The 17,025-nt window shown below is 35.9% G+C and overlaps 1 protein-coding gene across 1 annotated transcript in view; it reads left to right on the forward strand.

The window, feature by feature from the left end:
* The window catches only part of LOC145686225 (uncharacterized), a 149,638-nt gene extending 140,647 nt beyond the window's left edge, over window positions 1–8,991 (forward strand). The window contains exons 3-4 of the mRNA XM_081759298.1: window positions 5,184–5,315; window positions 8,598–8,991. Of these exons, the coding sequence (XP_081615424.1) occupies window positions 5,184–5,315; window positions 8,598–8,845 (380 nt within the window). The 3' untranslated portion in view covers window positions 8,846–8,991. The remainder of the gene's footprint in view (window positions 1–5,183; window positions 5,316–8,597) is intronic.
* The last annotated feature ends 8,034 nt before the right edge of the window (window positions 8,992–17,025 follow it).

Raw genomic sequence — 17,025 nt, forward strand, 5'->3', positions numbered from 1 at the left:
TTTTCTTCGTCCACGTATGTTCATATAAAAGCAAGTGCTTATCCGCAAACCTGTTTGTAAATTCGTCCACTGAAATTGAAAAACAATCTGTTTGTTTGAGAAATTTTACCAATTTTGCATGCAACTGGCACGCTAGAGAATAAAAGTCTCGTCAACAACTGAACAACCGAAAAAGTTAAACACCTGCTCCTTTTACAAATAAACTACGTTTTTTAAAACAGCATGCATTTACAATTATGGTTTGTCTGAAAATGTTTATTATAGACCTACTTATATTTTCCTATTAAGGTGTCCCCCATACAGATTTCGGTGAGGGGGAAACGCAAGTGTAAAATTTTTGGTGGGGGGGAAATCCCTCCCGTCCTCCCCGGGATTTCGCACCCTGATTGTCGGTACAAAACAGTACAAAACTTTGTTTATCTAATAAGACGATTTTGAAAGAAATCGGGCTATGTAGAACTCCAACTTGACCTTAGTGCTACGCATTAGAATGTGGAATTTGGGACATTTGGGGACAGGTACAAAACGTTTTATTATAAGTACAAAACAGTACAAAACTTCCTTTATCTAATAAGACCGTTATCATTGATATATATGTTTATGGGACTGAGATTTGTTTGTGTTGCCAATTCAAACTTCTAATTTGGGACATTTTGGGACTGGTACAAAATTGTTATTGTTGGTACACCTACAAAACTTTCTTTATCTAATGAGACAATTTTGAAAAAAATCAGGCTATGTGGAACTCCAACTTGACCTTAGTGTTCAGCATTAGAATGTGGAATTTGCGACATTTTGGGACAGGTACAAAACTTTTTATTGTTAGCACAAAACAGTACAAAACTTTCTTTATCTAATGAGAAGATTTTGAAAGAAATCGGGCTATGTGGAACTCCAACTTGACCTTAGTGTTCAGTATTAGAATGTGGAATTTGGGACATTTTGGGACAGGTACAAAACTTTTTATTGTTGGTACAAAACAGTACAAAACTTTCTTTATCTAATGAGACGATTTTGAAAGAAATCGGGCTATGTGGAACTCCAACTTGACCTTAGTGTTCAGTATTAGAATGTGGAATTTGGGACATTTTGGGACAGGTACAAAACTTTTTATTGTTGGTACAAAACAGTACAAAACTTTCTTTATCTAATGAGACGATTTTGAAAGAAATCGGGCTATGTGGAACTCCAACTTGACGTTAGTGTTCAGTATTAGAATGTGGAATTTGGGACATTTTGGGAAAGGTACAAAACTTTTTATTGTTGGTACAAAACAGTACAAAACTTTCTTTATCTAATGTGACGATTTTGAAAGAAATCGGGCTATGTGGAACTCCGACTTGACCTTAGTGTTCAGTATTAGAATGTGGAATTTGGGACATTTTGGGACAGGTACAAAACTTTTTATTGTTGGTACAAAACAGTACAAAACTTTCTTTATCTAATGAGACGATTTTGAAAGAAATCGGGCTATGTGGAACTCCAACTTGACCTTAGTGTTCAGCATTAGAATGTGGAATTTGGGACATTTTGGGACAGGTACAAAACCTATTATTGTTGGTACAAAACTGTACAAAACTTTCTTTATCTAATGAGACGATTTTGAAAGAAATCGGGCTATGTGGAACTCCAACTTGACCTTAGTGTTCAGCATTAGAATGTGGAATTTGGGACATTTTGGGACAGGTACGAAACTTTTCTTTGTTGGTACAAAACATTACAAAACTTTCTTTATCTAATGAGACGATTTTGAAAGAAATCGGGCTATGTGGAACTCCAACTTGACCTTAGTGTTCAGCATTAGAATGTGGAATTTGGGACATTTTGGGACAGGTACAAAACTTTTTATTGTTGGTACAAAACAGTGCAAAACTTTCTTTATCAAATGGGACCATTATCATTGATATATGTGTTAATGGGACTGAGATTTGTTTATGTTTCTCAAATTAGAAGTTTAAATTTGGGACATTTTGGGGCTGGTACAAAACTTTTTATTGTTGGTACAAAACAGTGCAAAACTTTCTTTATCAAATGGGACCATTATCATTGATATATGTGTTAATGGGACTGAGATTTGTTTATGTTTCTCAAATTAGAAGTTTAAATTTGGGACATTTTGGGGCTGGTACAAAACTTTTTATTGTTGGTACAAAACAGTACAAAACTTTCTTTATGTAATGAGGGCATTTTGATGCAAATCGGCGAATGTAGAACTCAGAGTTCAAGTTGGAGTTCCACACTAAAATCTAAAATTTGGGACATTTTGGGACTGGTACAAAACTTTTTATTGTTGGTACAAAACAGTACAAAACTAGTACAAAACACTGGTATAAATTATTTTTGTAAATGGCGATGTGGAACTCCATCTTGACCGACCTTTACTTGAGTCAGTTTTTCTTTTTTTTAATCATTTGTGTGCGCCTCAGAGGTGCATATATACAGAAAAGGAAAGTAAAAGATGCCACCAAAAAATACAGAAAGTTCTCAAGTTCAAGAGGTATACATAACAATATAGTATGGAGTTCTTGTGTACTATTCATTGTTGGTGGAAAGTTTTCTTCTTTCCTTTTTTTGTCTCCACATCAAAGGATTACACCGAAAAGTTTACAGAAATAAAAATAAGCTTTTCATTGTTGCATTGTTACGTTCTCAATGATTTTGCATTATAAATATTGGTTTCAAAAAATATTAATATAGTATGTTAAACTTGCACTTAAACAGAATTTTCCAAGAATTGTATTATATATTTTAAATTATGCTTTATTTTCTAAAATCATGATTTATTATGCTCTTAAAATTAGTTTCTTCTGGACCCTTAGACAATCTCAACCATGTTCAAGGTACCAACCATATGTATAAATTGCTATTATGCTTTTTATGCTTTTGGGTTGCCCTAAATATAACAATGAAATATATTTCGATTGTTACTATATTATTGAGCTTTATCCAGATAGCCCAACCAACTATCAGCACAAAGGGGAGAAATTTTAAGTACATAGACAAGTATATAGACTAGCAGTCGCCAAGAAGTTTCCAGGTACTCTTTTCTTCTTTCTCCTTTTCTTAACACTTGATGAAAATACGGTAATGGTTATTATGGAATTTTAAATCCGTATGAATAAAATTACGTAGTATACCGGTATAAAATTTTTGCTGTAAAAGTGCCAGTGTGAATGTTAATGTAATAAAGAAGTGGTGGTATGACATACTGCGTATACCAGCCCATTTCGAGTGTGCTTTTGGCAGTGGTGCCCACCCCCCCTTATGTCTATGACGCACCCCCCCCCAATTGTCTATCCGTAGGTGTTCTTCCATGAAAAAATCTTCTTTTCGATTAATGTTACCCCCCCTCATCAAACATATTTATATAGATTTTAACCCCCCCCAAATATTTCAATGACGCAGTTTGCGTCATAGCCCCCCCTTGTGGGCACCCCTGCTTTTGGCCTATAAGAGAAGATGTGGAAATAGTTACAGTATTAGCTTTTTTGGACAAAACCTTCCGTTTTGCAGGGACAGATAATCTCTAACTGAAAATCTGAATCCGGGAAACTTTTTAAATCTAATGAAGTTTCTGTCGAAAATTGATCGTATCATGAAAGCACATATCGATTTAATAACCACGATGAAGGTAGAACAAAGAGAATTGTCTTACTTTTCTCTTGATATTCAAAACTAATTGATCAGCCTTCTCGGAGTAAAAGTTCCTCAGCATTTACTTGAAGTTGTGAAAAGCACGAGAGACTTCAGTATTTGATTCAACTTACGATTGCTTTCTAGTGGAGAATTTGTCACAAGTTATTTGATATGTGGAGATACAGCGAAACTAAGTTCAAATTCAGGAAACATTTATTGATTTCCTTGCCATTGAGGGGAAGACAGCCGATAGCATTTCTGCCGATATATTGAACTAACTACTCCAACGTGATGTACTTGACATTCACTATTGCAGAGGTCAAGTGTATGACAACCAGGCTACCATAGCCGATCAATATTTTGGAGTTTAAACTTTGATACGGAATGCCAATTCATTCACTGCAACAATTATTTCTTGAATCTTATTGGCGTACTTGCTGCACACGTTAACGTACTAGCAGTCACTTTCTTTGGAACAGTGGAACGTTTGCGTCCCTAGATCTACTCGACAGTGAAATGTTCTTCAAAAATATCCTAGGATTAGTCTGAAACGCGAAAATTCTATCTTATTGTATTGTATTCATAGCCTTCCATGTATCAAATACAGTGCAGATCGCGCCTCGGTATAGAACATGTCGAGAATGATTAATATGTATTATATTTACATATAGTTAACCGATTACAATATATGAAAGTACTATTTACATGAATGACATCAAGTTAAACAATGATAATTGCTGTAGTTACTCGAGAATTATTATCCATATAGCTCATTGTTTGTGAACATTTATTGCTTGTTCTTTGTAGTTTCTGCATACTCATTGCTGTCAAACTTACCAGTTTTCTTACCGTATGTGGAATATCGTTTTAGCACTAACGGACAGAGAATTGTCGACAGCATCAGCTTGGAAACTTTAATACACGGAGGTCCCGGTCCAGTCTGTCACTTCTTAACTCTTTGCATTAGAGTTCACACCTATAAAGGATTTGGCATGTAAAATAAAAACATCGGTTGTTTCCTCCTTTCATTAGTATAGTTGTTTCTTCTCTTTTTCTTTTTCTTCCAACTATTTTTCCCATATTGTTACTCCCTCGTTCAATAGTCTTACTCAAGATACCTCTTCCCGAAAATCTGCGTGGAAGTACATTTTATCCCCGGGCCATCTTGCCCTGCAGAAGATCCTTCCTTTTCTGCTGAGAACTAGGGAACAATAGAATGGCAACTTCGCGTTGCTTTCCACACAGCAGTATCCCAGCCAATAAAGTCACTGTCAAAGTTGCCGTAGCAATTACCATGGGTTCGATCAATATGACTACAGGGAGAATTGGTTCCATCTTTAACCACTCCATTTCTAACAATTCGGCAGGACGTACCCTTCTGGTAGAGGACTACCGTCAACATAGCTGAAATTTCACTCTAACGTACAATTCTCCCCACACGATCACTAAAAATAAATTTGGTGCATATTAGCGGAAAGAGAAACGAAAGAAAGTGTAATTGTGCATTCTTTTTTTGGCACGGGTGAATTGACCATTTTGTCTTTCAGTTGCAGGACTCCGCTGTGTCCAATGTCTCTCAGAGAGCTCCAGCAACTGTATTGACAGGCCACCACCTCCGAAGACGTGCGAATATGAAGCTCCTTACTGTATGATCGTCAGGGAATATATAGCAGGGAACGGTAAGCACTTTACGCATGTTAGTCCTTAAATAAATTCACCACGGTACTTAAAATCTATTTTTGTTCTACTTTTTGATGTACTGAAAATAATGCACATGAAGTACACTACCGGTACCCAATAGCACAAAGAAGTAAGCAAAAAGTCAATCAATATGGGTGCTTTGGTGTTTCATTGAAGTGACATGGTTTCCGAAAAAAAAAAAAAAGTTTTTGAAAAAGCACGTCCCTGAAGCTATCACTTCCATGTATACTCTATGGTTGAAGTTGAAGATTGTTCCCCGACTCATTAAAAAAATCTGGTAAACAACATAAATGGGTTAGTTATATAGTCCAGTCTTTAACCTTTAGAGTCTTTAATATTTTTTGCTTTTACCTTTCTATATCATCTCATGTCGTATTTAGATTGCCTTTATTTGTATTCAAAGAGTAATATTTTTCTGCGTGTGTAGTATGATTTGTAAGTATACATTTCAAAAGCTTTTGGATATTTAATTTTATATAGGATTTTGCCTATATGTTTTTGTAAGGCCAGGTGGTGGTTTTAGTACACATTTCAAATTATACTTCTGAGAAATGTTGTAAGTCCTAATACTAACTATTTTATTTTCGACAAACTGGTTTATAAATTAAAAGGATTAGGTATGGACAACTCTCTGTCTGCAATACTGGCAAATATAGTCATAAATAGTTTCGGAACTAATACAGTATATTGGGCTCAAAAGAATTAAACTATACAAAATAGTATAGACTGGAAAGTGATACAAATTTCTTACATAAAAATGACTTACAGTGCTTGTTAGAATAAAAAATATAGATACAAAAATAAATAAAGGTAACAGTAGAGGAAAATAAAGACGGTTTTATGAATTACCTTGATGTAACCATCTAACGAAAAACTATAAATATGTAGCCAGTTTGCCGGAAATCCAATACGCGTAATCAATACATGCATAAGGATACTTCATGTGGCTAAAAGAAACATTTGGATTAACTTTATTACTATTATTATTATTACTTTGTATTAGAGCGTACAGATTTAAGGATTAGAAAAGAACGTGAAAACAAAATTAGAAAAAAAAAACACACAACAGTAGAAGTCGATGGATATGACAAGAAAAGTAGATACTAAAAGACTAAAAGGAATACAAGAACAATAATTAAGGAACGTCCAAAAATAGTGGTACCGTGCAATATCTAGCTTTCTAAAACACTTAGGAGAAAACTACATAAAAATAAAGAGATAGAAGTCTTGCAGAAGTCATACAGATTGAAAAGCATACTGGGCCTAGGGAAATTTCGCGTTCTTCCTTTAAGAATTATATTAGTACAGTTCGCTGCCCCTGGAAATTTGCCGCCCAGGGCTCGTGCGTAAATATGAGCCTGTATACGAATCATACTACATACGAATGAAGACATGCAAGATTATACTATAGAAAGGTAAAAGAGAACATATATACAAAGACTCGCAAAATTTTCAAAAATCATTTATTACTACAATATCAGCTTTTCATAATTAGCGCGGGAGACCAGGGTTCAGTTCCCATGAAAGCTTATGTAGTTCGGATCCACATTAAGTTGTAGATTCATATCTCGTAATAAGTTCAAATCAATGTTTTTCAGTTATGGATTTTTAATTCAATATGGCAACATCTATAAACTGCCAGCAGTACGCTTTGTTGCCATAAAAGAAGTGGGAATGGAAAAAAAAATGGAGAGAATTATTAATTAACACTTTGAGGAAGGTATTAACCATATAACTTAGCTCCTATCTTCGTTGTTACTTACCTAAAACATATACAAACCCTTAATCCATTCATTTAAAAAATTGCAGCCTCGACCCCCGAAAATTCAGTAATTGCACACAAAAAATAGGATTTATTAATCTTAGCAACAGTTAGTCCTTTAGACAATCTTAAGTTCGGGGTCAACACCCATAAGTGTCTTATTAGCTGTTTTGCAAGAGATCTAGGAGGTAGCAATCGATTTCCACATTTATTCCTATAAGTAAAAGTTATTTTGTTTTCCTGCTCGCCTTTGCATTAAATAATTAAATACTCGAGCACTCATTTTTATTTTGGCAATTTCATTCTATTTTTATAAACTCGATACTTAAAGAATTCCATATCAGCCCAGAAACCTAGCACTCTGTAGCGGAGAAAAAGAACTGTTTCCAAAGTGAAGGTCTATCATCAATATGACAAAAGATATAGATTATAACAAGATATTTATACAAGTTAGATTAAGTAAGAATTAGCTATAACTTCACTGGAATACTCGTAGCTTCGTAAAATAATTTCGCCAAGTGGCAGGCCAAGCGTTACTTTCGCTATTTTTCTGGATAGTTTGTATATATATATATATATATATATATATATATATATATATATATATATATAATGAATCATTTCATTATAATTAGAGTAAATTTTATGTAGCATCTATTGCATGAAAAACAAACTTTTAAAAATTAACCAAGTTCAACTTTAAGAAATTTTAACATGAAAACCAATTTCTGTGGTAAGGCAAACGTAATGGGTAGATTATAAGGCACAATTTGTCACGTAAAACGTGCCGATTTTTAGAGCAAATTCATAATACCCTTCTGGGATCAGCTCACATCTGTGTGTATTAAATCTACATTATATTGAACAATGATACATACTGTACTTTCACAATTCTTATTCTATAACATATGTTTTAAAATACTTACGATATATATCCATTAGATTGCAGAATTAATATTCAAAAAAGTAAAGAAAGGTTTCAAAAGTACAATGCACATCGTTAGATGGTCTGTCAGATTCAGATACTTACCGAGAAGAATCGCACAAGTCATATTTAGTTCAAGTTTGACAACATTTCCAAATGAGGGTGATTCGTTTTAGTCATTCTAACGGTTTGATCTAGGTACGGGCGAACTACAATTCTTTAATTACGTAAATTAAAATTAAAATTAATTCTTACATGTTCTTGAAAGATGATTGTTAGAAGTCCTGTGTAATAATGAAGAACCTGAGTTCAGCTTTCCATGTATGTTTTGTGTCCTCCATTTTATCTCCGCAGCTGCTAAGATTTCGCGCTAACTTCTTCATACGAAATGCCTAACTTTATAATTTTGCAATAAATTTTCAAAGGTCAACAAAAAATAAAATATTTTTCTAATTAACTGGTTTAATCTAAAATCTTAACTTCTTATTATTATTTTAAATATTTTTTATTAAATTTGTAGTCAGCGTAAACCCCTTATTTGTTTGTTTAATATTTTGGTGTGTTTATTTTCAGATACACTAGTGAGACTTCACCGCTCATGCAGTCCAATTGAGATAGGCTACGAGTGCCACGATGGATACACAATGGAAGGAGATAAACTGAAGACGTGCATTGAAACTTGCAGAGGCGACGGGTGCAATGGACTCCAAAGAATGAAAAACTCAAGCACCACTTACCATGTGAAAGACTCGAGAATAACCACCCTTGCATTTCTATTGTTAATAGCATGGTGTTTAACGAGGAACTCTACTATCATGTGACGTATCAGTGAAGCTGTATCTAGTATTCAATATGCTTCAAGCAATTTGATTATGTGATTTTCCAAATATGACAGTGCATATGCTTTCTACGTAGTGTATTAATACTGAAGTATATTTTATGTATAAATTGAAGTAATACACTTAAAGGTAGTGTTTATTTTCAGAATTCCTCACGAATGTCTCCTACAAATTATTACGTGGACTTCTGAACACACATGAGCAGGAGTTCAAGCGGCCTGAGTTCTAGCAAGACCTTCATCAACCTGTCACTAATAAAAAAAAAATAAATAAATAAAAAAAAAGAAAGACAAGAAAAAGAAAGTAAAAGGAAGAAAGCGATAATATTATTTATAGAGTAAGAAGTCATAGTCATAAAATTTGTGACTTTCTTTTGCTGCGTTCAAGCAGAATATCTGAATACACAGACTTTTGCACAACCTATAACTGCGTCTCCTATTATCATTACTTTGTTGCAATTACATAATTATTGTTTATAGATATATTATTTGTCATATTTTATTTACACATTCATGCCACTCAACGTTCGTTCAAAGTTAGGAAACTTTTTTGAAATTTGACCTGCTTCATATTATAACAGTGTGCCTTATTTTTCGTTCATCTCCACATCCCTTATGCATTAGAAACCAGTAGAAACGTAATAAAAGTACTAAGTAAATATGGGTCGGAGGGGGAGAGGAGTGTCACCTATCTTGTAATTGATCAGTGTTGTCCGTGTCAACAGTCCTAAACATTGCATGAATGTTGCCAACAATATAAAATTTATTTATTTTTTTAAATGCAAGTGCATTATCTTATTGTCCATTTTAAATGAATGGCGTTCATTCTAGCTTTGGAACTTCTTTGCCTTAGTATGTCTGATGAAGGCAATGATCCATTGCCGAAACTGTAACACTATTATTTAGTAAAAGTAATTTGCTTAGTCAGATTATATTTTTTAAATATACATGGGTGCGTCTAAAGATAAATTAAGACACCCTGGGTTTGTATAGCACGTGTCCGTAGCGACTTCAGTTCTAAGGAAGCTATCCACGGCAGAGCCCTGCAAACCCAGGCCCGACCCGGATGGATCTGTATTCTGTGCCCGGCTCGAACCGACCCGAATCTCGAGCCGGTCGTAACCGGCCTGAGAACACCAAGCTGATAAGTCAAGTCAATCCTTCAATATGCAATGGAAAATGAGAAATGTGTCGTCATAATATTGCAATGGCTATTTGTCCTTCTTGAATGGGAAAATCGTGTGAAAAGTTACCCAAGGTTTGTTTTCTATACCCCTATTCTGTCTGTATTTGTTATCTGTGCTTGCTCTGTCCAGCCATGTTTATTATACAATAAATACAGCTCATGGACGTAAAAGTCTTATACTACACTCATTAGTGCTGCTACTACTATTACTATTACCACTACTGCTACTAATCATTACTATACTAATACGACAGCGAATACCACTACTGCTATTACTAGTAATACGGAAACAAAACAATGCAAATGAAATCTTTGAGTTTTACATCCCACAGTTATGCCGGCTAGGCTAAAGGAGACGGTGATGATGAGAAATATATGAAATGGTGGAATGAATAAAGTGGGAGGAAACGGGAGAATGCCAAGAACTCCCCACACGGTGTTTGTCCACCACAAAGTTCATTTGGCGGGAGCTGGGATCGAACCAGGGACCCCATCCACCCGAGGTGAACGCTAAACCACTGAGCCACTGTTCCAGGAACACCTAATCGACACTGGCGTCTTGGTGATTTATTTCATAATTATATTTTGTTATATTTGTAGTATCATACTATAAACAATACAGGAACATGTAACACCATTCGGTATTTGCCTTGCTAATTGAACATTACTACAAATTGCACCGATCTTATGGGCACGCCAGTTCACGGTTTTGGCCTCCGTGGTCTTATGGTAGCGTACCAAATTCTACTTAGTAGGTCAAGTACTTGACTTTATCATACGTTCTTTAGGTAACTACGGTTCAGGCCGTATGGGTGATGATGGGATGAATTGGTGGAATGCAAACAGTGGAAGGAAGCGGGACAATCCCGGAAACTCCCACGCACACGGTGTTTATCCACTACAAAGCTCACATAGCACAAGCAGGGATTAATCCGACGATCTCTAGCACCAGATGTGAGTGCTTTTCCTACTGAGCCACCGTTGTCCCTCGTAGATCAAGCATCGGTTCACATTCTACGCAGACCGGCCATAATAACTAGTATTTCTCCGTTTTTTTCTGTACTTAGAAGGTAAATTCGGTACCACCAGACATGTCAACTCTGACGCGAAGTCGTAGCAGTTGTAGTAGTATTAGCAGTTGTCGTAGTAGTAATAGTAGTAGTAGTACTAGTAGAAGTAGTAATAGTAGTAGTATTACAGTACTTTGCAGTCTTGGATAAAGAGTCAGTTTCCCAAACACATTACGATTAACATAGGCTGACAGTAAGATCGTACGAACACGGCAAAGGCAGGGTAGTGGAGGACATAAAAAAAAAGATAACATTAGTTTCCGATCCGTCTTTCAGAGTGTCCGGGCCGGCCCGGAAATACATGTGCCCGGTTCAGTTTGATACTTGAAACGGGAAGGGCCGGGCACATTCCGGGCGCGACCGGCCCGTGCAGGGCTCTGATCCAAGGTAAATCACACGAAACCATTTCCTTTCACAAGTGACATAAGGGTGTCCGAAATGTCCCTGTATCCGTAGGTTTGAGTACTTCACAGCAATGCCAGTGTAGTTTTAGTTTACGCTATTTAATTTTTGCAAAGCAATTTCGTTGCAGACGCCGCCCCGCAGCCATTGACTAAGCGATTGCAGCACGTCTCATCAAGCGTCGTCTTACGTCACAACGTGATCTGTCTTATATATCCTGAAGCAAACACAATCAATTCCCAATCAAGCAGGGTTGCTTTACGAGATAGTTTCTTGCCAATGCAATCTCAAAACGCAGTCATTACCTTTGATTGATTGGGTTATGTGTCGTCGTTCATGCATCCACACACATGACACTAACCGTTCAAATGTGTAAATGCAACCACTCATGTCAACCATAGCTTCACAATTGAAATACTTCATGTGACCTTGAACGCAGGGATACCAACAGTGGTTTGCAGCCATGAATGCAGTGTTATTAATACCACAACTAAAAATTACTCTGACATTGTTCTCTGTGATACTCCAACCTAGAAGTACGAGGACTTCCCGGACACCGCATAGAGTCCAAGGTTTAATTCAGGCCGCGAAATCTGTGGTTTGGTATGTGCATTCTATCTACTATCGCCGACAGATATTAGTTCAAACTTTGTTTGCTGGTTCATTTGATGTCAGTTCAACTGACCATGACACGCATCGACAGTCTGGATTACAAGGTTCAAACACACATCAATTTAATATTTTTCTTCTATCGAGTGTTCAACGTATTTCTTAATTTTTGGCTTTTCTCACATTTTAAGGTGAGATCTTCATGTACGCCGACTAAGGACCAACCAAACCAAAAAGATTTTAAAAATTGAGAGAAAATTATAAACTTACATCCCAGTGGCAAAAATAGTACTCTATTGAAAACGTACTTTGAAAATATTTACTATTAATATTTTCTACGACATAGGTTAGATACAGACAAAAATTTGTCTTTTTATGAGAAAAAAAAAGTGTATTTCTGAAGGCACAGTTCATTTACAAACAAATCTGACTTATGAAAAATCTATCCCCTCCTGACGATGCTTTCGACTATCTCTCTAAGAAGTCAGTAGATACTGACGGAATTTATATTTTAAAATAACCTGCACGTAGAAAAAAAAAAATCCATCTTGCCTCATTCTTACCATGAAGCTATCACATGATTCATGTATAACTGTAGAATAGCTAATAGTAATAATTTAAGATTACAATAAAATAATAATAATAAAGGAAACTGTAATACGAACAATTTTGTCCTTTCCTTTCGCGGACATTGATACAGACACAGCCTTATCCCACCCCCTTCCTGTTTCAGTATAATCTCTTCATAAGGGCGGGAATAATTTTCCGTTCATATGTTTATCACAGAAAATACCTACAATTGAAAATGAATATGCGATACAGTACTGTAGACAGAAAATCTCTTCCATAACCATCATGATTGGTGAATTCTACCTACATTTTTAGACTTCTAAATTTTGCTAAGGATAAATGTTGGAAGTCTTATAGAACAACTTTGTGCGTCCGTCCGTGTGTCGACAGGTATCAGAGATATCAAGAAGCGAATTTTTGCAATTGATTCAAAGTCTCAGGAATAGGTCCCATTTGCTCCATTAACCCTCTATTCAAATCGAAAGTTATTCAAATTAACCATTTTCGGTTTCAATATTTATCACTATAGATCAAAAACGGTAACAGATAGCAAGTTTTTTTTTAAGAGGGGAGGGGGTAAATATTCAGTCTCAAGACAAAATATAATGACTATACAAAACACTCTTCCAATACCAGAAATGGTTCAAATTTTCTATTACTTCCGGTTTTAATATTGATTTTATATCGGAAAGACGGTAAGTTTTCGAGATGCGGCTTTTTACAATCGATTCAGCATCCCAAGAATACGTTTCATGTCCTCCGTTAACCTTCTATCAAACCAACAGTGGATCAAATTAACCATTTCCAATATCATTTATCGCCACAGAACAAAGCAACTAATGGTTTTCTGCGATCGAAACCGGAAGTGGTTGAAATTTACAAGTACTTCCAGTTTCAACTTTGATTTCTGTATATCAAAAATGGTAAGATATCGAAATCTGGCATTTTGCAATCCATTCAGCGTCCAAAGAGTACGGTTACCTCCTTCGTTAACCCAATATTTAAACCGGAAATGGTTCCAATTAGCCATTTCTAATTTCAACACTTATCTGAATACAACAAAAATTATCATAAATAGCGCCAAGTGATTTTCTTAAATCGATTCAGGTTCTTAAGAGAACGTGTCTTCGCAACCCGTAACACTCTACCGAAACCGAAAGTGGTTCAAATTTACTACTACTTCCGGTTTCAATACCAATTTTCATAGAGCAAAAACAGTGAGAGATAGAGATGCGATTTCTTGCAATCAATTCAGTTTCCCAAAAGTAGATTCTACCCTCTCCGTTAACTTTGTATACAAACAGAAAGTGGTTCAAATTAACCATTCCCGATTTCCACATTTATTGCCAAACGAGTAGGTCTGGCCTTTTGATATGGATTCAGTGCCCGAGAATGAGGTTCTATCTTTGATCTTATTACTATACTGTAACCAGTAGTTCTACATGTACTACTTCAAGTTTGAGTACTGAATTCACATAGTTTGGAAGTCAAGCGTCACTTTTGTATTTAATAACAACGCTGCGCGTTCTTACTGTAATAACTTTACTTTTTATAGTCAGTACACAAATTAAGGGGATTTTACAGGACGGTTTGTACTTGGGAATAGAACTATCACACTTGCAGTATATTTTGCAGTACACGTTCATATGAACATATTTCCTAGCGATACTTTCGTTTCTTTACAGAAGAAAGCTTTCCCTTAACCCTTCTCCCCGTAAAAATGCGAACATTGAGCACGGTATTTCGATATTGCCCCGTATTTATCATTTATACCTAATGTATTTATTGTACTGCAAACAATTACCGCATGAGCTGTTGGTAATATAATTCGTGTAACTTCTCTATATCAGACATCTGGCATTTGCAGATAAATAATGATGTCCCACCACTGATCATATTCCAAAAGTTCTATGTACTGTATTAATATAGCTGTTACTCTGGGAATTAACTGCATTCGTAACAGCACTGTGGCAACTACTACACTGTCACAGTTTTGTGTGGTGGTTGCGAATTTCATAACTAAAGCAAGTGAATGGATCATGCGCAAATCCTAAAGTGCTGTAGTTATTTGGGAATCCTACTCAATATATATATAAATGATCGCTTCTGTAAATAAAAGTATAGGCTAATACATTGTTTTATTGCATTTTCAACCTACGTACTATAACACAAGTGCAGTTTCACTTGTCCTCACGTCTTTCAAAGTGCATTGTCACGACTTCTTACAAACAGACGGTCGTAAATTTAGACTGTAAAACAATATCCTTCTTCACTTTTGGATTCTTTTATTAACAAATATACATGGAAAGCGCTTACTTAAATGCTTTACACCTAGTTTTAGCCCTCCCAGCTGATCTAGTGACTAGCGCGTGAACCTTTGGTACACATGGTTCTGGATTCCATTTCCGTTGGGAAAGCAGAAAAAAATTTCACAATCATTTACTTTCATTAATTGTCCGTCTTCTTTAGCCTAAAGGGCATAACCGCAGAATGCTAAACTAAAAAAAATCATATTAATGTCTGCTTTCCGTTCTTTAATTCTTATGTTTCTCAAATCCCGTTTTGTTGTTCTTCCTATCTAAACATTTAGCGACAACGCTTAATATTTTTTTCGTGTCGTGACATTAGGTTGTCCAAAACGTATTGGGCCTTTGGAAGTCGATGTTGAGAATACGTTTACTATGATTTGAAAATAATATGAAACCACATATGCACCATTTAGTCAGATAGCCTATGCTATTTTTCCGGCAACACTATAATCCCTTTCCTACAAAACTTCTGTGGTCAAAAAATTGTGACACACAGTTCACAGGTCTTTTTGAAACCAACTTACCATTTAGGGAATTCTGTAGACCAAAACAATTGATATTTTGACCGTGTCAGGTCCGAGCTATATGGCGGATGCATTAAAATCTCAGAACTAACTTCTTCCAATTTCTGACGGGTAATTAAAGACGTAGGCGTCTGGCGTTTTCAGCGTGGTATATGACACCCTTTCTTTTAACTAGTTAGCATTTCTTTTGAACTGCTAGGTGCATTTGCTTATATCAACAGTATAGATCCATGTCTATCGTTCTGCTCGGTGGCAGCAGCTCGTAATGCATGATTGCTCTTCTAATCCCACCAAACTCATAGCGTAATCTTCCTGGGCGTCAGTGTGGACTTTTGTCACATCGCTTTAACCACTATCTTCAAACACACATCGCTGTCGTGGGTTATCCATTTTTCATTACTTGTGATCAACTGCTTCAGAAATGGTTCCAGTTCGTTACGTTTCAAATTCGAGGAAGAAATTCGATCGTGTAAATGTTTCTAGTCAGATCATGTGGTATTCAAAACGTCCAGCTTCTTTCCGTAGGCAGCTTTCTCCAAATGGTTTAACACTAATTGGTGGTGGATGTTAGGTTCTTGGTGATATCAAGAATGCTTATATGCAGGTCTTGCTTGACTTTCGCCAGAACATCACCACTTTTGTTGTGATTGGTCGCCCACTGCGAGGAGCATTTTGGATATCGAAATTTCCTGAACCAAAGCGACTGATTTTCTCTCTCTCTCTCTCTCTCTCTGTATGTGTGTGTGTGTGTTGCTTTTGCAGGGTTCTCATGTATTTAGCAAGCACGAATTTCCTGACTTTTCTAGGTTTTCCAGGATACAAGTACAAATTTGTACGTCTATACGTAATATATAAACTGTATTTTTTCCGTCACGAGTCCTCATCTACTAAGCATATAGAAGAATATAATGTGTGTGTGTGTGTGTATATAAGTAGAAAAGTTCTGCAAAATAAACCAACTTATTTTATAAAATACCCCTACCAAGTAGCCCGATAAAGAAACGAAATGGGTTCTGTGAAATACGAATCCATATTTATCTCTGACTTTTGCAACTCTTTTTCAACTTGTCATGAAATTATCTGCCTTTTCCACGATGTTTTAAGAGTACGCTGAATTCCCTGATTTCTCCCAGTTTCCCAGGTCGTTGAGAACCTTATTTTGATATTGTATCTTGCCCATAAACAGCATAAATTTCTTAACGGGCCTTCGTATTTGAGCCATTACAGAAATAAAATTGTAAAATGTACCGCAGTTTTGCAGAACGTTCACCCTTCTTCACAGCACAATTCCTTACGTCTGACTATAAAATTTCAAATACATTTTGCACATCTACTAGCTTCAACTGTCAAATCACGTTAAATCTGATATGTTGCGATTCACATACCCTGAAATTTGGGACACCCATGTTGTCTCATGTGCAAAAGACTCACTATTTTTAGAATACCTGATATAACATTCTCACTACTTTCTGATAAATCAAGCATACATATAG

Source organism: Thermobia domestica, chromosome 5 (genome assembly GCF_964235325.1).
Source record: "Thermobia domestica chromosome 5, izTheDome1.hap1.1, whole genome shotgun sequence".
Classification (NCBI taxonomy): Eukaryota; Metazoa; Arthropoda; class Insecta; order Zygentoma; family Lepismatidae; genus Thermobia; species Thermobia domestica.